Consider the following 25,519-nt stretch of genomic DNA (forward strand, 5'->3'; position numbering starts at 1 on the left):
AAATTTTTGATCTAATTTTTTAATATTTTAATATATTTATTTTTAATCCTCACAGTTTGACTCTTCCATTGGCCTAATGCTTCTGTTATTAAATTATTTTGATTCTTTTTTTTTTTTTGAGACGGAGTTTTGCTGTTGTTGCCCAGGCTAGAGTGCAATGGCACGATCTCAGTTCACTGCAACCTCTGCCTCCTGGGTTCAAGTGATTCTCCTGCCTCAGCCTCAAGCTGTAGTGTGTGGCTGTTCACAGGTGCAGTCATAGGACACTGCAGCCTTGAACTTCTTGGGCTTAAGCAGTCCTCCCACCTCAGCCTTCCAAAGAGCTGGGACTACAAGTCACTACCTGGCTTCATATGGATCAAGCTGCTCGTCTCTAGCTCTTGGTATAGTGACTTCTGCCCTGAGTAATAGAGTCAATACCTGTTGACGATGAGTTGCATGTACTATATTATTTTAGTCCTTTTCCAGCTGGATGATGTGGCGTAAATTTTGACTGTTACCTCCCTAAGAAGAGCATTCTGTTGTAGCTTAAAATATAAATATTAATGCAAATGTAGGTTATGGAGCAACATAAACAAATTTTTTAAAAATGTCTATTATTTTTAATTATTTTATTTGTATTAAAATATGTAGCAGACATTTGCAGAAATATGGATATGCTCAAGTTCCAATAGCTCATTTGTAAACTAGTTGGCTTTGGTGGAAATGCACTGTGAGTTTGTTACACAGGTTCCCAGCTGACCCTCTGAAATTAGTTTGGCCCTGTGTAGTTAGCTCAATAGAATATCACTTTGATTTTTTTTCCTATGGGAAAGTATGCCTGAATCTCAACATTGAGAGCATTTTTCTCCTTTTCCTCTGCAACTCCATTCCCTGAAAGGAGACTTCTAGCTGGAATGCTTTACCTCAGTCCCCAAAGGAGACTGTGGCAAGAGGGCTAGATCCTTAGGGCCATGGCTGTTACTATCAGGGCCTTTTTTGAGTCCTTTGGGGGCAGCTTGTATATGGAAAACCGTAAGCCTTACTAAAAACATTCACTTTCTTTCTGATCCCGCTTAATTAATATTTTCTAAATTTATAGGCAATATATGAATACTAAGCCCTTCTTTCTCCCTTCTCCCCAACATTCTTTCCATCCACCAAAAATGAAAGGTGGGACAGCTATGGAACTGAATTGCAAACATTGCAGGAATTCACTTAACCATTTTATCTGGGAAAAAGCCAAAGGTTTTTTTTCTATCATGAGTAAGTAGAGGTATCCCCAACTCCCACCCCTTTGGACGTACCAGTAGAAAAGCTAAAACTTGAGACCAATTGGCCATCTCAGAGCTTGTTTGACAAAATAATGGTCAATTCTTTTTCCCATTAGTCATTTGCCCACGGTGTAAACAGCCATAGGATGAACTGATTTTTGAGCAGACAGTAGAAAGAAGGCAGCACTCCTATTGTTATAAATGTTTAGTTTTCATCTGAAAGAATGTTAAGAAAAATTAGGCCAGATATATTGATGGATGGAACTTACAAGTTAGGATAGAACTAGTGTGGGTGTGGGAGTGCGTGCGTGCGTGCATGCGTTTTCCCCCGTCTAGGGTATAAGGCATACTGCCTTCAGATTCTACTAATTTTGGTTTTCATCTGCCAGATTTTTTTTGGTATTACTTAATTTTTAGTTCCTTTTCTACAAGAGATTAGCAGAACAGACAGAGCTTTTTTTTTTTAAGAGATGGAGTTTCACCATGTTGGTCAGGCTGGTCTGGAACTCCTCACCTCGTGATCTACCTGCCTTGGCCTCCCAAAATGCTGGGATTACAGGCGTGAGTCACCGTGGCTGGCCCAGACAGAACTTTAAAGCTAAAAAAGTTTAAGTTTTTCTCTCTAAATATACTAGTGATTGTTTCTGTCATAGCTCACTAGGAGCACCATTTTCTCACTTTGGTAGTTGGGAGCATTCAGAGATTCCAAACCATACACAGAGAAACATGGACTTAAGAATAATCTAAATAAATTTAGTGTTTTCAATTTGGAAACAAAACTTACTAAACTTTTTCTAATAGTTGGATATGAAACTGTAGTGAATTATAAGGCAGCAAAGTATGGTTTCTGCGAGGAACAATTGTATTTATTTGTTATAAATTTATAGTTAAACTTACTCAACCTTTTCTAGTAGTTGGGTATGAAACTATAGTGTATTATAAGGTAGTACAGCTTCTGGGGAGGAACAATTATTTATTTGTTATAAATTTGTAGTTAAACATTTTGAGGAAAAACATCTGGTATAAGGAGATGTGAAGAAATGTAAACTTTGGGGTATCTTTGTATTTTGAAAGGGTGACTTAGATTGTTTTATTTTTACTTTTTATGATTTTTCCTACAATTAATCTATCTTTTTAGAGAGACAGTAAGACACAGGTTTCATATTTGTATCTTTTTTTTTGTTTTTGAGACAGAGTCTCACTCGGCCACCAGGCTGGAGTATAGTGGTGTGATCTCCGGTCACTGCAACCTCCGCCTCCCGGGTTCAAGTGATTCTCCTGCCTCAGCCTCCCAAGTAACTGAAACTACAGGCATGCACCACCATGCCCAGCTAATTTTTGTGTTTTTAGTAGAGATGTGGTTTCACCATGTTGGCCAGGATGGTCTTGATCTCTTGACCTTGTGATCTGCCCACCTTGGCCTCCCAAAGTGCTGGGATTACAATTTTTCCTTTTTTGTGCTGACAGGCTCTCTGTTCCTACTCCCTAGTCAGTTATCTTTTATGTTAAATAGTAACATGTCTGTTGAAGTTTTTATTATTGTTCTAGGGATTTTTATGGAACCAACTGTATTTTTTACAATAATCCTAAATAGTGTTTTCTAGTGTAAACTGATAACATTTTCTCACTGAGGGAAGACACCAAAAAACATACAGGTATAAAATTGTAAAACACTTTAAAAAATTAATTATAATTATTTTGCTTGGAGAGCAAGCTAGGGGAGCTATTTTCAGAATTTTGTTACTAAGTGTCACTGTTGAATGTGCCTTGATTTAATACATTATGAAAGAGCAATTACTGGCCTGTGTTTATTAGCAGCTATTTTGCTTTACTGTTGGAAGAAACTGGTGTTGGAGGTGATAGATTTGTACATGGCATGTATGAGGGAGAAGAGCTTGATGACCTTCTGTTTGGGTTATTGGTTAGAGAAGAAAATAATTTTTCATTTAGAGTAGAGATCAGCAAACTATGGCCCATCTAGGTTTTTGTATGCCCCATGAGCTAAGAATGATTTTTACATTTTTAATGCTTGAAAAAAAATCAAAGAAGTAATATTTTGTGATGTGTGAGAATTATATGAAATTCAGATTTCTGTCTATAAGGTTTCATTGGAACATAGCATGTTCATTTGTTTACATATCTATGGCTTCTTTTACGCTGTAACAGCACAGTTGAGTAGTTACAACAGATCGTCTACAAACTGAAATATATGTTGTTTGTCCCTAAGAAAAAAGTTTGCTGACTCCTGACTGTGTAGCCAAACTGCTCTCTCATGTCTCATTTTGTGCCTTAGTTTCCCTATCTTGAAAATGGGAAGAATAATAGAGCTATGAGGTGATTGTGAGGGCTAAATGAGTTAGTATATTTAAAGCACTTAAAAATGTACCTTGCATATCATAATCACTAAGTATTAGAAGCTAGTTGACATTAAGTATTTAGATTTAGTTGATAATCACTTTGTTACATAGACTGGAAATCCATTCTGATGGAGAACAGGTACAAGTATATTAAGGAGGCAATCTTTGGCTACAGTATACTTCCAGATCTTCAGCCTGTGGTGAAGGAGGTAGTGAAAGTTACGAATCCAAAACAAAACCATTACATTGCTGCACAAGGAAAGTAGTATTATGTAAAAGGTTGCATTTTTGCCATGCAGAGTGCTAGTCATAGGGGAAAATTATTCACTTGAGTTTTTAAATGAAATAATAAGGTTACCTCATGACTGATAATTCTTGTATGACCATTTCCATGATGCCAAGTGACCTTTTTCAAGAGTCCTATTAGAATTGTATTTGGCGTCTTGAATAGCTTGAACCTATCACTCCTGGATGAAATTGCACAATCTTCAGTGTTAAGGATAAGCTGTCAGAATTTAAGAAGACTAAACTGTAGGGTAAATGACTCGGTCTCCTAGCTTGTTTCTCAACATTTGCTTTTCTTTCCTTACTGGAGAGAAAACAAAGTGAAATATTTATCCATCCAGCTTTTAAAAAAAATTGTGGTAAAAAACATATAACATAAAATTTATCTCAATCATTAAAAAAAAATTTTTTTTTTTCAGAGATAGGGTCTCACTATGTTGCCTAGGCTGGACTTGAATTCCTGGGCTTAATTGATTCTCCCCCTTCAGCCTCCTAAATAGCTGGGATTACAGTCATACCCACTGGGTACAGCCATCTTAACCATTTTTAAATGTACTCTTCAGTAGTGTCAGTATTAAGAATATTCACATTGAAATTACACAAGTCTCTAGGAAGTTCCAAACTTTATCACATCTTCCTGCTTCCTTGGACTTGTAAAAGAAAACAACAACATTAAAGTAGTCAAATTTATAGAAACACAAAGTAAGTGGTGGTTGCTGGGGTATAGGAGAAAGGAAGTTGTTTAATAGATACAGAGTTCAATTTTGCACAATGAAAAAGTTCTGCAGATACATTGCATGACAGTGTGAATCACAATTACAGGAAGGCTTTATGATCCATTATTATATGCTGGTAATATTGTCTGCTGCTCTGGAATCAGCTGATAGCCCAATGAAGTAATGCAAGTAGAGTCGAGAATAAGTTGGTCACCAGACAGACCAGTGTGTGTCTATGCACTTTTATCCCCTTTGGGAAAAGTAAAACTGTTACAGCACAGTTGTCCTTTGTCACCCAGAAACCTAAAGAGTAACCACTGACAGGGCTTTTGCATTTAAATCAGATAGTAGAAAATAAATGGGTAACTTTTGTAATTTGAATAGAAAATACAAGTATTATTCATCAGGTATTGGTTTCTAGTATGTAATGGTCACTTAAATTTTTATTTTAAGTCTTTTTACTGTTCAGTGCTCTTAAGAAAGAAATTCTGGACTGAGCATAGTGTCAAACGCCTGTAATCCCAGCACTTTGTGAGGTTGAGGTGGGAGAATCACTTGAGGCCAAGAGTTTGAGAACAGCCTGGGCAACATAGACACTGTCTCTATGTTTAAAAGAAAGTTCTTTACTTAATATGTAAATCTTGCACATTTCAATGTGTTTTTGGCATCCAGTTGGCTACTGCTCTTAGCAATATAATAGTAGGGGGAGATAATTTATTTAGATCTGTTTTAAGCATTCACAATCTTTGACTATTTTTGTAGAGGCAGATCCCGTAAACCATTCATTGTTTTATCTTTTCCCATTTGGAAGAGCCATTAATATTTTCAATGAATTTGTCTAACACTTAGTAATAATGTTGGGGTTGTTGCCTTTCTGTCCACTTAATATCAGTACTTTTTATCTTAATGTGGACTACGGTGAATTACAATGGAACTCTTATTTTTCATTGACGTTTTATGTTTGGAAGTGGCATTGGCAATGTGGTGTATAGCAAAATGGGCACTGAAATAGGCATAAGAAATCTCATTTAATATTGGTATTAAATGGGTGATCTTGGCTAAGTCATTCAAATTTCTTTTTTTTTTTGAGACTGAGTTTCACTCTTGTTACCCAGGCTGGAGTGCAATGGCATGATCTTGGCTCACCGCAACCTCCGCCTCCTGGGTTCAGGCAATTCTCCTGCCTCAGCCTCCTGAGTAGCTGGGATTACAGGCATGCGCCACCGTGCCCAGCTAATTTTTTGTATTTTTAGTAGAGATGGGGTTTCACCATGTTGACCAGGATGGTCTCGATCTCATGACCTCATGATCCACCCGCCTTGGCCTCCCAAAGTGCTGGGATGACAGGCGTGAGCCACCGCGCCCGGCCGTCATTCAAATTTCTGTCTGGAAATGAGAATATTGAAGTAAATAATTTCCAAGAATTCTGGTTTTTATGGCATATATTTCAGATGGAAGCCAGTGTCACACAGAATTTTTGTAAATCCTCTGAGATGTGTATGTGTTTATATGTATCAAAACAATTTGTGTTGTGTGTTTGAGAGTGGCCATTTTGCTCAGAAAAGGTTATTCAGAGCTCTTTTGTTTTTCATAATGAATATTAGATTTCTTAAAGCTATAAATTAAACAACTAAGAATTTTAAACTCAACTCTTTACATTTCTAACGTATTTTAACAATAATTTAAAAGGGTTTTTTTTTTTAGTAGCTTAAGACCCCATCAAATTTCATTTGTAAATTTAGTATTCATTTTTAAGGATTTAAATTATCTGACAAATGTTTGCAAGTTGAGAGGCTACAGAAAAAACAAACTGAGTTCTCCTACTGTACTATCACAGCATGGAACACTTCTGACAGCAGATGTGTGGGGGTGTCCTTAAACACTCAGCAGTCAACCAGTTCTGCAGCAGGTGCTTCAGCAGACACCGGCTGGGTATCCTTCAGTTCAATTCTGACACTGTCTACCTGGAGATATTATTAATACAAAGGATACAAATGCCAAATTGCATGAGGCAAGGCATGTGGGAAGGGCCCTGGAGCTTCATGGGCATGCCACACTCCAGAAACCTCCATTTGTTGGGTATCATGAAGCTCCTGAACCCAGGCCTTTTGGGTTTTTATAGAAGCTTCATTATGTAGTCATGATTGATTACATAATTTCTTGACTATTGGTGATTGATATGATTGATTTTGTGTCCCCACCCAAATCTCACCTTGAATTGTAATAATCCCCACATGTCAACTGCAGGATCAGGTGGAGATAATTGAATCATGGGAGTGGTTTTCCCCATGCTGTTCTTGAGATAGCAAGTGAGTTCTCACCAGATTTGTTGGTTTTATAAGGGGCTTCCCCCTTCACTGGGTACTCATTTCGCTCTCCTGCTGCCCTGTGAAGAGGTGCCTTTCGCCATGATTGTAAGTTTCCTGAGGCCTCCCCACTATGCAGAACTGTGAGCCAATTAAACCTCTTTTCTTTATAAATTACCCAGTCTCAGGTATTTTTCATAGCAGCATAAGAACAGACTAATACAGTAAATTGGTACCGGGTAGTGGGGTGCTGCTGTAAAGATACCCTAAAATGTGGAAGTGACTTTGGAACTGGGTAACAGGCAGAGGTTGGAACAGTTTGGAGGGCTCAGAAGAAGACAGGAAAATATGGGAAAGTTTGGAACTTCCTAGACACTTGTTGAATGGCTTTGACCAAACTGCTTGGTAGTGATATGGACAATAAAGGCTAGGCTGAGGTGGTCTCAGATGGACATGAGGGATTTGTTAGGGACTGGAATAAAGGTGACTTTTGCCATGCTTTATTAGCAAAGAGACTGGTGGCATTTTGCCCCTGCCCTAGTAATTTGTGGAACTTTGAACTTGAGAGAGATGATGTAGAGTATCTGGTGGAAGAAATTTCTAAGCAGCAGACTGTTCAAAAGGTTACATTGTATAAAAGTTTGGAAAATTTACAGCTTGATGATGCAATAGAAAACAAAACCCCATTTTCTGAGGAAGAATTAAAGAAGGCTGCAGAAATTTGCCTAAGTAACTAGGAACCAAATCACCAAGGTAATGGGGAAAATGTCTCCAGGGCATATCAGAGGTCTCTGGGACATATCAGAAGTCTTCATCACAAGCCCAGAGACCTAGGAGGAAAAAGTGGTTTCTTGGGTGGGGCCCAGCGCCTTACTACTTTGTGCAGTCTCTAGGACTTGGTACCCTGCGTCCCAGCTGTGGTTAAAAGGGGCCAATGTACAGCTCAGGCTGTTGCTTCAAGGATGCAGGCGTCAAGCCTTGGTGGCTTACATGTGGTGTTGGACCTGTGGATGTACAGAAGTCAAGAATTGAGGTTTGGGAACCTTTGCCTAGATTTCAGAGAATGTATGGGAATGCCTGGATGTCCAGGCAAAAGTCTGCTGCAGTGGTGGAGCCCTTATGGAAAACCTGTGCTAGGGCACTGTGGAAGGGAAATGTGGGGTTGGACACCCCTCCCCCTACATAGTCCCAATTGGGCACTGCCTAATAGAGCTGTGAGAAGAGGGCCACTGTCCTCCAGACCCCAGAATGGTAGCTCTGATAGCTTGCACCATGTGCCTGGAAAAGCCACAGACACTCAATGCCAGTTCATTAACCAGCCAGGAGGGGAGCAGTACCCTTCAAAGCCACGGGGTGGAGCTACCCAAGGCCGTGGGAGCCCACCTCTTTGCATCAGTGACCTGGTTATGAGACATAGAGTCAAAGAGATCATTTCAGAGCTTTAAAATTTGACTGCCTTGCTGGATTTTGGACTTGTATGGAGCCTGTAGTCCCTTTGTTTTGGGGCCAGTTTCTCCCATTTGGAATGGGTGTATTTACCCAGTGCCTGTAACCCCATTGTAGCTAGGAAGTAACTAACTTGCTTTTGATTTTACAGGGTCATAGGTGGAAGGGACTTGCTTGTCTCAGATGAGACTTTGGACTTAGACTTTTGAGTTAATGCTGGAATGGGTTAAGACTTTGGGGGACTGTTTGAAGGGCATGATTGTGTTTTGAAATGTGAGGACATGAGATTTGGGAGGGGCCAGGGTGGAATGAAGTGGCTTGGCTCTGTGTCCCCACCCAAATCTCACCTTGAATTGTGATAATCCCCTTGTGTCAAGGGTAGGACCAGGTGGAGATAATTGAATTGTGGGGCATTCCTCCCATTCAGTTCTCCTGATAATCAATGAGTTCTCATGAGCTCTGATGGTTTTATAAGGGGGTTCCACCTTCACTTGGTATTCATTTCTGTTCCCTGCTGCCCTGTGAAAGAGGTACCTTCTGCCATGATTGTAAGTTTCCTCAGGCCTCCCAGCCATGTGGAACTGTGAGTCAATTAAACCTCTTTTCTTTATAAATTACCCAGTCCTTGAGAAAGGACTAATAGTGATCAACTCATCCTACAGCCCCTCTTCCCTTCTTGGAGGTTGAGGGTTGGCTCCCCTGGAAACCAGTCCTGCTCCTCAGGCTATCCAGGAGCCTCCAGGCACCAGTCAACCTAATATTGAACAAAAATTACCAGTTTGGAGATTCCAGGGATTTTAAGAGTATTATGCCAGAAAACTGGGATGAAGACCAAATATATATTACACAATATCATGCAAGTACTCAACTCTTCCAAATCTGATAATTATGGATTTTGTAAACTTCTAAATATATTTCTCAACTTAAAATTATAAGCCCAAACCAGTTATTCAGTAATATTTTAAATTGGAATTGCAAGTTTAATTTTTTAGATACATTAATATGCAGGACTTCTTAATCCAAATATTTGAAAATATCAAATATTTGATATATAGCTATTATGCTCACACTCAACACAAAAGTATTAATTTGTGGATTTTATGTTTTCCCCTCTCAATTGCAACCCACCATCTTTCCCTCTCAAGAACTTTTTTTTTTTCATTAAAGAAACTTAGATCATATCTGTATTCTAAACCTGCCTGGCTCAACAAGACCTTTTTATTTTTATCTCAAGTGATTTGAGGTTACTCCTTTTTTTTTTTTTTATTTTTGAGACAGAGTCTCACTGTGTCACCTAGGCTGGAGTAGAGTGGCATGATCTGGGCTCACTAGAACCTTCACCTCCCAGGTTCAAGCGAGTCTCAGGTTCAGGTGATTCTTCTGCCTCACCCTCTTGAGTAGCTGGGATTACAGGTGTCTGCTATCATGCCCAGCTAGAGGTTACTTTTTTAAAGCCAATTTGGAGTCATGTTCTTACATAACTGAAATTGAATCTTATGAAAACATGTGGGGTCTAGAGCTATAGATGTCAGGGTGATTTTTCTCATGAAAGTGGGATAAGTTGAGCCTAGTTGTATTACCTCTGCTAACAGTGACTCTAGGCCTTGTCTTCCCAGTGAGCTGGTCTCCAAGCCTGCCACCCATGGACTCCAATTCCCCATCACTGAATCCTCCTGTATGATGGGCCTTCAGCCCCACACGCAGGATGTTTGGCTGACTTATTTCATTTAATCTGTTACTTGATTCTGTTCTGTGTTCTTTTATTCTTTTTGTTTGGCAGGCTACAATTTTTAAGTATTTTAAATGTTTATTTTAAAATAAAACCCACTTAGATTTTGCGTGTCTTCCATATCTTACTTGGTTTTATGGTCACAGTTCTAAGGTCATGCACATGACAGTTTTAACTTCCAATTTTCTGGTATACAAAGAATGTGTCCTAAAAATTGGTTACACAGAGCCCATAAACAGGGATTATATTTGGATCACAGCATTGATTTTTGTCATATATACTGTAATGTGATATATTTATTCTCCAGTTGTATGATAAGGCTTTTGGTATGGACTGTATACGTGTGCTTTCCAGTGGAAATGTAATGCAGGCAAGCCATATATATAATTTAACATTTTCTAGTAGCCACTTTTTTTTTTTTTTTTTTTTTTAAGATGGGGTTTCACCATGATGGCCAGGCTGGTCTTGAACTCCTGACCTTAGGTGATCTACCCACCTCGGCCTCCCAAAATGCTAGGATTACAGGTGTGAGCCACCACGCCCGGCCGGCCACGTTTGTTTTTTTTTTTTTAACCTGGCAACTTTCATTTAACCCAGTAGCCACATTAAGTAAAAAGCATGTGAAATTAATTTTAATAATGTTTTATTTGACCCAACATAATCTAAGTGTTATTTCAACATGTAATCAACATAAAAATTGAGATATTTTACATTCTTTTTTAAGATATTGAATCTTTGAAATGCAGTGTTAGTTTATTCTCACCTTATATCTCAATGCAGTCTAGCCATATTTCTGGTACTCAGTAGCCACATGTAGCTAGTGTCTTTTGCGTTGGGCAGCGCAGTTATATAAGTACTTTTGTAGCTTAGTGCTAGTAACATAGTTGTGCTTTATGTGTAAATGTGTTTATTATTTTAGATACAGATTTCTCTAATTGAATACAATAGAAAGTATTTTAAAATGTATTTCCTTATTTTCTTTCTCTTAAAGGCCCTTCCTTCTTCCATGATTATAGTAGCAGTTTATTGTCCTGTGATAGCTGCTGTTTTCGTTGTTCTGAAGATGGTCAACTATCGACTACACAGAGCACTTGATGCTGGAGAAATTGTAGATAGGACTGCAAATGAGTTCACGGATCAGCGAGCCAAAGCTGAACAAGGCAACTGTTCAACCAGGAGAAAAGACAGCAATGGACCGAGGTAAGGAAACCTGTATCACTCAGATTGTAATGATTTAGATCGTGATATCTGTATAATGATGTGATTATTATGTTGTACTTGTTTTTGTTTTTATTTTTTTAATATGGTTTTAAGTCAGTGTTAGATCTTAACCCTGTGGATACAATGACAGGTACAGATTGTAATAGAACAGAGCTAAGCTAACTGGCGTGTTCGGGGGATTAAATCAATACAATATTTTTGGCTTCATTGCTAGACAGGTTAGAACAATACACTACTATATTATAGTTCACACTAAAGACCAAAACCAACAGCCTAAATAAATTATTGAGCATGAATAATAAATCTCAGTATTTATTTTTATTTATACATATAAATAAAATGTACGTGTGTGTGTATATATATATATATACATATCTTAAGCAGATTGTGATATTTTACTTGACATTTATAAGTTGTGTGATTTACTTAATCTATTGTAAATTTCTTTCAATTATATATTCTTACCTTAGAAACTTAGCTCTTTCTCTCTTAGATCTTTGCAAGACTGATTTCTTAGGATTCAACTGTGATTAGATGTCAACTCATCCTGGTGGCTTTCCTTTTCCATCCCAGCTGAAGTGATCCCTGTTGCTCACTCACATTCTGTAGCATGACTTTGGCCTTGCCACTTTCCACTTTCTCTTTTTGTCAGAAGTATGGGCTTTATTCATAGTCAAAAGTTTGTGACCTTACACAAATAATAGGTACCCCTAATATAACTCTAGAAAAAGTTTTTTGGTGAACACTTGACATACCTCAAAACAATTGTAGTAGGTAGATGCTGTTATATTCCTGATAACCAAGGTGAGAAAGATCAAATAATCTAAGCAGTTGTTTCCACTGAGCATAATATGAAATATTTCAGATATCAAGGCATAAGTAATATAACAAAAAGTGGGCACTCCTCTGTTAAAACAGGTGATATCCAGGGCATTGAAAGCCTTTGTTTATTCTTTTTCAATCACATTTTTTTCCGTATTCTTAACATGAGTACCCTGTTTGTTAATTAAACACATATTTTACCCTTGTAATTTTTGTTTATTGCCTAAATCACTATCTGAAATTGTCTTATTACTTATTTGCATTTATAAACTTCTTGAAGGGAAGGACCTTGTTTTTCTTATAAATTATTATATTCCCAGGTCCAAAATCAGTGTCTGGCACTGATAGGTACTCAGCAAATATTTGAAGTAGTGAAAACAATTATTCTGTGACATTATGTTTAATGATGCACAGTATCTCATTGTGTGGATGTATAATAATTTATCCTATTTTTAATTATATCAATTACTTTGGAATTTTAATATTAGATAACTGTGATGTTTAAATATTAAATGATTCAATTTTTTTTTTTTTTTTTTGAGACAGAGCCTTGCTCTGTCACCCAGGCTGGAGTGCAGTGGCCCAATACCCCTGGTTTATGCAATTCTCTGCTTTAGCCTTCCAAATAACTGAGATTACAGGTGTGTGCTACCATGCCCGGCTAATTTTTGATATTTTTACTAGAGATGGGGTTTCACCATCTAGGCCAGGCTGGTCTTGAACTCCTGACCTCATGATCCACCCTCCTTGGCCTCCCAAAATGCTGGGATTACAGGCATGAGCCACCACTCCTGGCCTGAACGTTTTACCGTAGTTTTTCAGAGGTGGAATTACTAGAAATGCTAAACACATTTTGAAGTTTTCCAATATTTATTGCCAAATTCCCAAGATTTTACCATTTAATGACTATCACCAGAAATTCAGCAGCCTCTTTTTTTTTTTGCACTTTTGACAACTCAAGTAGTTAGTATTTTGAAAAACTTTGATGTCTCATTGTTTAATATTAACATTTAAACAATTAAATTATTGTTTAATATTTCCATTTTTGAAATACTAGTGAAATGGAGGTATTTTTCTTGTTATTACCATTATATTTGTTCTGTTAATTGCATATTTTTCTGCTGGTGGATTTTTGTTTTTGCCATTGACTTCGGGATTTTTTTTAAACAAAGGATATTAGCCCTTTTGTGTCAAATACTCTTCCTCGGCTTATAGGATTTTATTTGTCAGTCTCTTTATATCCTGTAATTTATTTTTCTGTGGTCCAATTTTGTATGTTTATTATTTCTGCTCTTGATAACATGTTTTCTAAGATTTTCCTTCCCTCAAATTATATAAATAAAGAATAAATTAAGGTCTTTGTATCTGTATTTAGTATTTTTATCATTTTACTTCTTACTCTTAAATTGTAGTCAGTTTGAAAACATTAAACGTAATTTGTTTAGGTTTGTTTGTCACAACACTGTTCATTAAGTAATGAATTTTTTCCCTGTAAATTTAAATGCTTTCTTTTTTATGTGGTATATTGTATATACTTAAGCTAGTTTCTGAACTTGGTTTTCTGCTTCATCTTTCTGCCTTTTTTTGTTTATACCATGTTGTTTTTATCATAGTAACTTTATAATATGCTTAATACTTAGCACTGTGAGTGACTCTAGTCTAATTTTTCTTTTTTGTTATTATTTTGGTTTTTTTGTGTTTTTTTGAGACAGTCTTGCTCTGTTAACCAGACTGGAGTGCAGTGGTATAATCTCAGCTCACTGCAACCTCCGCCTCCTGGGTTTCAGCAATTCTCCTGCCTCAGCCTCCAGAGTAGCTGGGATTACAGGCATGCACCACCACACCTGGCTAACCTTTGTATTTTTAGTAGAGATGGGGTTTCATCATTTTGGCCAGGCTGGTCTTGAACTCCTGACTTCAGGTAATCCACCGGCCTTAACCTCCTGAAGTGCTAGATTTACAGGCATGAGCCACCACACCTGACTCTTTGTGTTATTAATTTGATTATTCTCATGCATATACTTGGTTTTGTGAGATATCCTCATATGTGCTTATCCTCCAAAAAATTCCATTAGAATTTTATTTTATTTTTTTCTTAAATATATATATAAATATATATTTAAATCTTATTAAACATAATTAATACATATATTTAAATCTTAAATAAATATATATATATAATTGCATTTTAGGTTCTGGGGTACATGTAAAGAACATGCAGGATTGTTGCATAGGTACATACATGGCAATGTGGTTTGCTGCCTCCATCCTCATCACCTATATCTGGCATTTCTCCCCATGTTATCCCTCCCCAACTCCCTACCCCCAACTGTCTCTCCCCTAGTCCCCTGCCACAGACCTCAGTGTGTGATGCACCTCTCCCTGTGTTCATGTGTTCTCATTGTTCAGCACCCACCTATGGATGAGAACATGTGGTGTTTGATTTTCTGTTCTTGTGTCAATTTGCTGAAAATGATGGTCTCCAGGATCATCCATGTCCCTACAAAGGACATGAACTCATCGTTTTTTATGGCTGAATAGTATTCCATGGTATATTTGTGCCACATTTTCCCTATCCAGTCTATTATCAATGGGCATTTGGGTTGGTTCCAAGTCTTTGCTATTGTAAACACTGCTGCAATGAACATACGTGTGCATGTGTCCCTATAGTAGAACCATTTATAATCCTTTGGATATATACCCAGTAATGGGATTGCTGGGTCAAATGGAATTTGTATTTCTAGATCCTTGAGGAATCGCCACACTGTCTTCCACAATGGTTGAACTAATTTATACTCCTACCAAGAGTGTAAAAGTGTTCCTATTTCTCCACATCCTCTCCAGCATCTGTTGTCTCCAGATTTTTTAATGATCTCCATTCTAACTGGCATGAGATGGTATCTCAATAGGGTTTTGATTTGCATTTCTCTAATGACTAGTGATGATGAGCATTTTTTCGTATGTTTGTTGACCTCATATATGTCTTCTTTTGAAAAGTGTCTGTTCATATCCTTTGCCCACTTTTGAATGGGTTTGTTTGTTTTTTTCTTGTAAATCTGTTTTAGTTCTTTGTAGATTTTGGATATAAATCCTTTGTCAGATGGGTAGATTGCAAAAATTTTTTCCCATTCTGTTAGTTGGCGATTCACTCTAATGATTGTTTCTTTTGCTGTGCAGAAGCTCTGGAGTTTAATTAGATCCCATTTGTCTATTTTGGCTTTTGTTGCCAGTGTTTTTGGTGTTTTAGTCACGAAGTCCTTGCCTATGCCTATGTCCCGAATGGTTTTGCCTGGGTTTTCTTCTAAGGTTTTTATGGTGTTAGGTCTTATGTTTAAGTCTTTAATCCATCTGGAGTTAATTTTAGTGTAAGGTGTCAGAAAGGGGTCCAGTTTCTGCTTTCTGTACATGGCTAGCCAGTTTTCCCAACACCATTTATTAAACAGGGAATCCTTTCCCCATTGCTTGTTTTTGTCAGGTTTGTCAAAGATCAGATGGTTGCAGACATGTGACGTTGCCTCCGAGGCCCCTGTTCTGTTCCATTGGTCTATATCTCTGTTTTGGTACCAGTACCATGCGGTTTTGATTATTGTAGCCTTGTAGTATAGTGTCAAATCAGGTAGTGTGATGTCTCCATCTTTGTTCTTTTTGCTTAGGATTGTCTTGGTGATGCAGGCTCTCTTTTGGGTTTCATATGTGGTTTTTTTCCAGTTCTGTGAAGAAGGTCATTGGTAGCTTGATGGGGATAGTGTTGAATCTATAAATTACTTTGGGCAGTATGGCCATTTTTGCGATATTAGTTCTTCCTAACCATGAGCATGGAGTGTTTCTCCATCTGTTTGTGTCCTCTCTTATTTCGTTGAGCAGTGGTTTGTAGTTCTCCTTGAAGAGGTCCTTTACATCCTTTGTTAGTTGTATTCCTAGGTATTCTCTTTGTAGCAATTGTGAATGGCAATTCATTCTTGATTTGGCTCTCTGTAAGTCTGTTATTGGCGTATAGGAATGCTTGTAATTTTTGCACATTGACTTTTTATCCTGAGACTTTGCTGAAGTTGCTTATCAGATTAAGGAGATTTTGGGCTGAGACGATATGCTCTTCTAAAAATCATGTCATCTGCAAATAGAGACAATTTGACTTCCTCCGTTCCTAATTGAATTCCGTTTATTTCTTTTTCTTTCCTGATTGCTCTGGCTAGAACTTGCAATACTATATTGAACAGGAGTGGTGAGAGAGGGCATCCTTGTTTAGTGCCAGATTTCAAAGGGGATGCTTCCAGTTTTTGCCCATTCAGTATGATATTGGCTGTGGGTTTGTTGTAAATAGCTTTTATTATTTTGAGATACATTCTGTATATATCTAGTTTATTGACAGTTTTTAGCATGAAGGGCTGTTGAATTTTGTCGAAGGTCTTCTCTGCATCTATTGAGATAATCGTGTGGTTTTTGTCTTTGGTTCAGTTTATGTGGTGAATTACGTTTATAGACTTGCATATGTTGAACCAGTCTTGCATCCCTGGGATGAAGCCTACTTGATCATGATGGATAAGCTTTTTGATGTGCTGTTGCAATCAGTTTGCCAGTATTTTATTGAAGATTGTTGCATCTATGTTCATCATGGATATTGGCCTGAAGTTGTCTTTTCTTGTTGAGTCTCTGCTGGGTTTTAGTATCAGGATGATGTTGGTCTCATGAAATGATTTGGGAAGGATTCCCTCTTTTTGGATTGTTTGGAATAGTTTCAGAAGGAATAGTACCAGCTGCTCTTTGTATGTCTGGTAGAATTTGGCTGTGAATCCATCTGGACCTGAGATTTTTTTGGTTGGTAAGCTATTAATTGCTGCCTCAACTTCAACCCTTGTTATTGGTCTATTCAGGGTTTCGACTTCTTCTTGGTTTAGGCTTGGGAGGGTGTAAGTGTCCAGGAATTTATCCATTTCTTCCAGGTTTACTGGTTTATGTGCATAGAGTTGCTTGTAGTAATCTCTCATGGTAGTTTGTATTTCTGTGGAATCTGTGGTGATATCCCCTTTATCGTTTTTTATTGCATCTATTTGATTCTTCTCTCTTTTTCTTTTTATTAATCTGGCTAGCGGTCTGTCTATTTTGTTGATCTTTTCAAAAAACCAGCTCCTGGATTTATTGATTTTTTTGAAGGTGTTTTTGTGTCTCTATCTCCTTCAGTTCTGCTCTGATCTTAGTTATTTCTTGTCTTCTGCTAGCTTTTGAGTTTTTTTGATCTTGTTCCTCTAGCTCTTTCAATTTTGATGATAGGGTGTCTATTTTAGATCTTTCCTTTCTTCTCAAGTGGGCATTCATTGCTACAGATTTTCCTCTAGACACTGCTTTAAATGTGTCCCAGAGATTCTGGTACGTTGTATCTTCATTCTCATTGGTTTTGAAGAACATCTTTATTTCTGCCTTCATTTCATTGTTTATCCAGTCAACATTCAAGAGCCAGTGGTTCAGTTTCCATGAAGCTGTGCGGTTCTGAGTTAGTTTCTGAATTCTGAGTTCTAATTTGATTGCACTGTGGTCCGAGAGACTGTTTGTTATGATTTCTGTTCTTTTGCATTTGCTAAGGAGTGATTTACTTCCAATTATGTGGTCAATATTAGAGTAGGTGCGATGTGGTGCTCAGAAGAATGTATATTCTGTGGATTTGGGGTGGAGAGCTCTGTAAATGTCTATGAGGTTTGCTTGGTCCAGATCTGAGTTCAAGTCCTGGTTATCCTTTTTAATTTTCAGTATCGTTGATCTGTCTAGTATTAACAGTGGAGTGTAAAGTCTCCCACTATTATTGTGTGGGAGTCTAAGTCTCTTTGTAGGTCATTAAGAACTTGCTTTATGTATCTGGGTGCTCCTGTATTAGGTGCATATATATTTAGGATCGTTAGCTCTTCTTGTTGCATCGATCCTTTTACCATTATGTAATGCCCTTCTTTGTCTCTTTTGATCTTTGTTGGTTTAAAGTCTATTTGATCAGAGACTAGGATTGCAACTCCTTCTTTTTTATGCTCTCGATTTGCTTGGTAGATCTTCCTCCATCCCTTTATTTTGAGCCTATGTGTATACTTGCATGTGAGATGGGTTTCCTGGATACAACACACCAATGAGTTTTGACTTTTTATCCAATTTGCCAGTCTGGTTCTTTTGATTGTGGCATTTAGTCCATTTACATATAAGGTTAATATTGATATGTGTGAATTTGATCCTGCCATTTTGATGCTAGCTGTTTGTTTTGCCCATTAGTTGATGCAGTTTGTGTCGATGCTCTTTACCATTTGGTACGTTTTGGGTGGCTGGTACTGGTTGTTCCTTTCCATGTTTAGTGCTTCTTTCAGGAGCTCTTGTAAAGCAGGCCTGGTGGTGATGAAATCTCTGAGCAATTGCTTGTTCATAAAGGATTTTATTTCTCCTTCACTTATGAAGCTTAGTTTGGCTGGATATGAAAGTCTAGGTTGAAAGTTCTTTTCTTTAAGGATGTTGAATATTGGCCCCCACTCTCTTCTGGCTTGTAGGGTTTCTGCTGAGAGATCAGCTGTGAGTCTGATGGTCTTCCGTTTGTGGGTAACCCGACCTTTCTCTCTGGCTACCCTTAGTGTTTTTTTCCTTCATTTCAACCCTGGTGAATCTGAGGATTATGTGCCTTGTGGTTGCTTTTCTTGAGGAATATCTTTGTGGTGTTCTCTGTATTTCCTGGACTTGAATATTGGCCTACCTTGCTAGGTTGGGGAAGTTCTCCTGGATAATATCCTGAAGAGTGTTTTCCAGCTTGGATTCATTCTCTCTGTCACATTCAGGTACACCTATCAAATAAAAATTAGGTCACATAATCCCATATTTCTTGGAGGCTTTGTTCATTTCTTCTCACTCCTTTTTCTCTAATCTTGCCTTCTCATTTTTTTTCATTGAGTTGATCTTCAATCGCTGATAACCTTTCTTCTGCCTGGTGGATTCGGCTATTGATACTTGTGTATGCTTCGTGAAGTTCTGGTGTTGTGTTTTTCAGCTCCATCAATTCATTTATATTCCTCTCTAAGCTGTTTATTCTCGTTAGCATTTTGTCAACCCTTTTTTCAAGGTTCTTTGTTTGTTTGCATTGGGTTAGAACATGATCTTTTAGTTCAGAGAAGTTTGTTATTACCCACCTTCTGAAGCCTGTTTCTGTCAATTCATCAGGCTCATTTTCCATCCAGCCTTGTTCCGTTGGTTGTGAGGAGTTGTGATCCCTTGGAGGAGCAGAGATGTTTTGATTTTGGGTATTTTCATTCTTTTTGTGCTGGTTTCTTCCCATCTTTGTGGATTTATCTACCTGTGGTCTTTGTGGTTGGTGACTTTTAGATGGGGTCTCTGAGTGGACATCTTTTTTGTTACTGATGAAGTTATTTCTTTCTGTTTCTTAGTTTTCCTTCTAACAGTCAGGCCCCCTGCTGTAGGACAGCTGGAGGTCCACTCCAGACCCTGCTTGCCTGGGGATCACCTGCAGCAGCTGCAGACCAGTAAGGGTTGCTGCCAGTTTCTTCTTCTGTTACCTTTGTCCCAGAAAGATACCTGCCAGATGTCAGCCTGAGCTCTCCTTTATGAGGTGTCTCTTTGGTTATACGGGGTTTGGGGAGCTGCTTGAGGAGACAGTCTGTCCCTTATAGGAGCTCAAGTGCTGAGCTGTGAGCTCCGTTGTTCTGTTCAGAGCCGCTGGGCAGGTACGTTTATGTCTGCTGCAGCGGAACTCATAACTGCCTTTTATTCCAGGTGCTCTGTCCCAGGAAAGTGGGGCTTTATTTATAAGTCCCTGTCATTCTGCTGCGTTTTTATCAGAGAAGCCTTGCCCAGCAAGGAGGTATCCTAGTCACAGTCTGCCAGCAGAGGCATTGCTGAGCTACCGTGGGCTCTACCCAGCTGCTGTGTGAACTTCCTTGCAGTTTTGTTTATAGGGGCATCATTAGAACTGCTTCGGTAATGGCGGACTGCCTCGGTAATGACAGATTGCCGCGGTAATGGTGGACTGCCTCAGCAATGACAGACTGCCTTGGTAGTGGTGGGCTACCGCGGTAATGGCGGACGCCTTTCCTCCCACAGAGCTGGACTGCACTGGGTCCAGCTGTCCTTGCTGTGAAACTCTCAATCCAGACCGATTCAGATTGCTGTTCTTTGTCGGGGTGGGACCTGCTGAGCAGATCCCCTGGCTCCCTGTTTCAGCCCCCTTTTTTTCAGTTGAACGGGTGACTCTGTCTCCCAGCTGTTCTAGCAGCCAGTTGAAACGGCATCTGGATTTGTATGAGTTTTTGTGCGGAGACCGCTGTGCCTGCTGAAAGTTCCGGGCTGGAGACTCGTGGCACTTTTCCACTCGGGAATCTCCTGGTCTGTGGGCAGTAAAAATTAGTTTGGAAATGCAGTGATCGCTCACCCTCTGAGTTTTCGTTGGAAACTGCAATCCAGAGCTGTTCCTATTTGGCCATCCTCGATTGATTGATTGATTGATTGATTGGAGGCACAGTCTCACTCTGTCACCCAGGCTGGCATGATCTTGACTCACTGCAATCTCCGCCTCCTGGGTTCATGTAATACTCCTGCCTCAGCCTCCCGAGTAGCTGGGACTACAGGCATGCGCCACCATGCTCGGCTATTGTTTTTGTTTTAGAGACAGAATCTCACCCTGTCACCTAGGCTGGAGTGCAGTAGCAAGATCACAGCTCACTGCCTCTGTTAGAATTTTTATGACAATTCTATTAAATTTGTAGAAACTCAATTTTAAAAATAGGGATATAGATGAGATTTCCATTTTTTCATATGTTTTATCATCTCTTTATTCACTTATCTTTTATGTTTTATAACGTTTCAGATTTTTAAAATGGTTTTTGTATATTCCTTAAGCCTATTCTATTTCTGTTAAGAAATGCATACTCTTATATTGTGGATAAACAAACAGAATGTAGACTTTGCACTCAGTCAGCCAAGGCTTCTTAATGGTATGATATGGGAGAAGTTACTTAAGCTTTTTATGCGTTGGCTTTCTTGTCAGAATCATGAGGAAAATAATGGAACAATCTCATAGGATTGTTAGAATGAATAAATGAAATTATATATATAAAGCTCTCAGAATAATTCTTGCCACATAGTAACCACTTGATAATTTTTCTAATTATTCTGGATATTATTTGTGTTTGTCATTGCTTCTGGATTTTTTTTTCCATTTTCTTTTCGTTAAAAAATTTTTTATTGTGAAATATATATTCCAAACACTGTGTTAGTAGTAATCAAGTGAATACTTCATTACCTACCACAGCTTAAGAAATAAAATATTATACAAATACCATACAAGCTTCATGACATTCCTCTCCCATTTCATTCCACTTTTCCCTTCAGGAGTAACCATAATCTTGAATTTTTTGTGAATAACTCCCTTGCTTTTCTTTATTGTTACACAATCTTTGTAGATATGCCTGAATATATTTATTATTATTTCTTGTCTGCTTTAGGACAGCCTAAGAGAATCATACCATATGCATTTCTCTGTGAGAGATTTTTTTTTGCACAGTATATTATATTTTATTGACTCACTCATGCTGTTGTTTGTAGCTAGAGTTTATTCATATTCACTGACATGTAGTGTGCCACTTTAAGAACAGACTACAATCTATTTATTCATTCTTCTATTTATAGCCATTCAGGTTATTTCTAGTTTTTTTTTTGTCTTATGGTACATGTGTATATCTTGTTTATGTAAGCTGGTTTATAAGGCATTTTCATGTTCAATTTTAGGCAATTCCAAGCTGTATGCCAAAATGATTTTACCAGGTTATGTTCTCACCAGTAGTGTATGAAAATCCTTATTGTTCCAATCCTCATCAACATTTGATATTGGTAAACTTTTAAAATTTGGTATTCACTTAGCTATTGATTTGGGTTAAAAAACAAAAAAACAAACAGAAAATTGGCTGGGCGCTGTGGCTTCTGCCTGTAATCCCAACACTTTGGGAGGCAGAGGTGGGAGGACAGCTTGAAGCCAGGAGTTTCAGATCATTTTGGGCAACATAGTGAAATCTTGTCTCTACAAAAAATGAAAAACTCTAGCTGGGCATGGTGGTACGCACCTGTGGTACTAGATACTTGGGAGTCTGAGGTGGGAGGATCAGTTGAGCCCAGGACTTCAAGAGTTCAGTGAGCTTTGATCACATCACTGCACTCCAGCCTGGGTGAGAGAGCAAGACCCTATCTTGAAAAAATTTGCCATTCACGAAGTGTAAAATGCATCTCATTGTGACTTTCAGTTAATCTTTCTGATTACTAATGAAGTTAAGCATCTTACGTTTTTATATATCGTCCATTTAGGTTTTTTCTTTTTTCCAATGCTCTTCTATGTTTTGTTTCATTTTTCCTTGGAGTTGTCTTTTTCTTAATGATTACTAGGAATTTTTTTTTATATATTCATGCTACTTCTTTATTAGTTATGTATATATTCCAGTCATCTCCCAGTTGTGGCTTGCCATTTTGCTTTCCTTGAAGGTTTTTTTGATTATCATGTATTTTTAAATTTAGAACAATGAAATTTACCACTTTTTAATAATTAGGTTTTTTTTTTTTTTGAGACTGGAGTTTTGCTCTTGTTGCCCAGTGGAGTGCAGTGGAGCGATGTCAGCTCACTGCAACCTCTGCCTCCCAGATTCAAGCAATTCTCTCACCTTGCCTCCCGAGTAGCTAGGATTACAGGCATGCACCACCACACCCTGCTAATTTTGTATTTTTAGTAGACACAGGGTCTCACCATGTTGGCCAGGCTGGTCTCAAACTCCTGACCTTAGAGGTGATCCACCCGCCTCAGCTTCCCAAAGTTTTGGGATTACAGGTGTGAGCCACGTGACTGGCTAGCATTTTTGTGTCTCAATTATTTTCTATAGAAAGATCGGAAAGGTATTCTGTATTGTCTTTTTTAAGTTTCATGTTTCTTTTGTTTTCACATTTTAGTTCTACCTGAAGTTATTTTAGTCTGTAGTCTCAGGTAGGTTCTTAAGGCTTATTATTATTTTTTTAAATTAATTTCTGATTTACCCAGTATTTGTTAAATGGAGTATCTTTTCTTTAGTAATTTGCAGCACTCTCACTGGCAAAAGCTAAATTTTCATTTCTGGTGGCCTGTCTCTGGGTTCTCTGTTCTGATCTGTTGATCTACTTGCCTGTGCCATTACCACACTATTCTTATCAGCTTTAAACCATGACTCTTGATGGCTAGTGGGATAAACCTCCCACCATATTCTTTTTAGAAGAGACTTTGCTATTCTTGGCTCTTTGACTTTTGATGTAAACTTTAAAGTCTACAGGAACTTGGTATTTTTATTGGAGATTCACTGAATTTGTAGATCCTGCTGCTGAGAATTTGTATCTTTACAATTTTGAATTTCTCTGTTTATTTAGTCTTTTTAAATGTCTTTCAGTAATGGTTTTTCATTTTCTCCATTAAAAGGAAATTTATTTTATAGTGTTTATGCTATTATAAAATTTTTTATAATTTTGTTTTCCCCCCTAAAATGTAGCAATATTTTGTGTCTAGCAATCTGATTAAACTCCCTTATTAATGATGTTCCTTTGTCTGTATGATCACAATTTTATTTATTTCTTTCTAGTCCTTATACTTCTTGTTTAATTTTTTTCACTGACTATGATTTCTAGCACATGGTTGGTTCGAAATATTATTTTTGTACCTCCTTCTCGTTTTTCTAACCTTTAAAGAGAATGTTTTTAAGTTTCACTATTAAGTAAGATCTTTGTTGTAGGTTTTTGTTTTTGACATCTCCTTTCCTCACCCTCCCACTTGTGAATCTTATGTTCTATTCTGAGGAAAAGAAATGAATAGGAAAATAAATACTTGTATCTCTAGAGCCTATCATGGTTTGTGGTACATTGTGCCTCTCAATTTATTGTATGAATGAGTAAGTATAGCAGAACTACTTAAGCTTTATGATTTTCATTGGTCTCTCTTTTATGCGGTACAGCAGTTAAAAATGCTTAAATCTTTATTTTAGGGAAACAGTCACTTTTTTTTTTTACATGTCTAATGCTTCAGGAGGTAACATTAATTTTAGGATTTGAATATAAACATTTGAAGAAAGATCACGGTTTCTCTATGTTTCTCAGGACAATAATGCTTATAATATTGTAAACTAAGGATCAATTTAAACTGTATGAAGCTGGATTTTAGGTTGTCTTCTGAGAGAGATTATTCTGTTTAGGAACTTTGTACCTGTGAATATAGGAACTTTGTTTTTATCTATTCTTGTTTTTATGAGTATGATTTTACTTTAGATTTACAAACTCGGTACTTTAATGGTGTTGCAAAGTTTCTGATCAAAGCCTGAGTATGAGCAATTAATATGATACTGATAATCAACAAATTCGTTTGTGAAGACTTCTCTGTAATTCAATTAGACCCCTTCTGCTTTTCTGCCTGTACCTGGTTTTTTTTTTTTTTTTTTTAACAGGTGGGGAAGTTAAGGCATAAAGGTAGGTAGTACCTGAATTTGGTGTATTGCTTACTGCAGTAGACCACTTTGCTTCTGTGGGAGTTATAAACTACTATGCTTTCCATGTATGTGCTGAAATCTCTGCAAACCTGCAAGTCTTGCCAACAAAGAAAACTCTTACTCAGCTATTTTATATGTTTATATTTAGAACACCTAAAGCTTGGCTAAGAGTTTTACTTCTGAATTTATGGAGAAGAAAGAAGTGCAGAAATTTTACTAGAGGGTTTTTAAATAAAAGCAGCTGTCCATTTTTTCCCTTCATCTTTCTTGTTCCTTTGATACCTCCTTTCTTCCCATGCAGTGTTGATCTTTGACCATTAGTTCTAAATCATTATTTCTCAATAGGGCAGAGGCGGGGGGTGGTGGTGAGTGGGTAATTTTGCCCCCCAGGGGACATTTAGCAATGTCTGGAGCTTTTTTGTTGTTGTCACACTGAGGGGGTTGCTACTGGCATCTAGTGGGTAAAGGCCAGAGATGCTGTTAGCCATCCTACAATTGCAGTCAAGAATTATGTGACCCGAAAATGTCAATAGTACTGAGTTTAAAAATCCCTGCTCTAAATAGTGGTGTTTTCTTTCGGTTTTGAACTGGAAAGAGAACTTCAGTGCCTATTTGGTGTAAGGCAGTATGCTTTCTTAGAAAGAATGAGGACCACGCACAGTGGCTCACACCTGTAATCCCAGCACTTTGGGAGGCCAAGGTGGGAGGATCCTTTGAAGCCAGGATTTTGAGACCAGCCTGGGTAATACAGTGAGACTCTGTTTCTACAAAAAATAAAAAAGTAGCCAGGTGTCATGTCATGTGCATGTAGTCCCAGCTACTCAGGAGACTGAGGTGAGAGGATCACTTGAGCCCAGCAGTTTGAGGCTACA

General features: G+C 37.9%; 1 protein-coding gene across 5 annotated transcripts in view; it reads left to right on the forward strand.

The window, feature by feature from the left end:
- The window catches only part of PCNX1 (pecanex 1), a 208,747-nt gene that overhangs the window by 20,189 nt on the left and 163,039 nt on the right, over nucleotides 1-25,519 (forward strand). For 3 of the 5 annotated variants that reach the window (XM_012438164.3, XM_012438163.3, XM_012438162.3), the window contains exon 1: nucleotides 11,046-11,292. In XM_012438164.3, the coding sequence (XP_012293587.2) occupies nucleotides 11,054-11,292 (239 nt within the window). In that variant the 5' untranslated portion in view covers nucleotides 11,046-11,053. Of the gene's footprint in view, nucleotides 1-11,045; nucleotides 11,293-25,519 lie in introns of those variants that run through there. The other 2 variants (XM_021675042.2, XM_021675043.2) reach the window with 1 other exon arrangement.

This window comes from Aotus nancymaae, unplaced genomic scaffold, assembly GCF_030222135.1.
Source record: "Aotus nancymaae isolate 86718 unplaced genomic scaffold, 86718_ANA_hifiasm-v0.15.2.pri h1tg000011l, whole genome shotgun sequence".
Lineage (NCBI taxonomy): Eukaryota > Metazoa > Chordata > Mammalia > Primates > Aotidae > Aotus > Aotus nancymaae.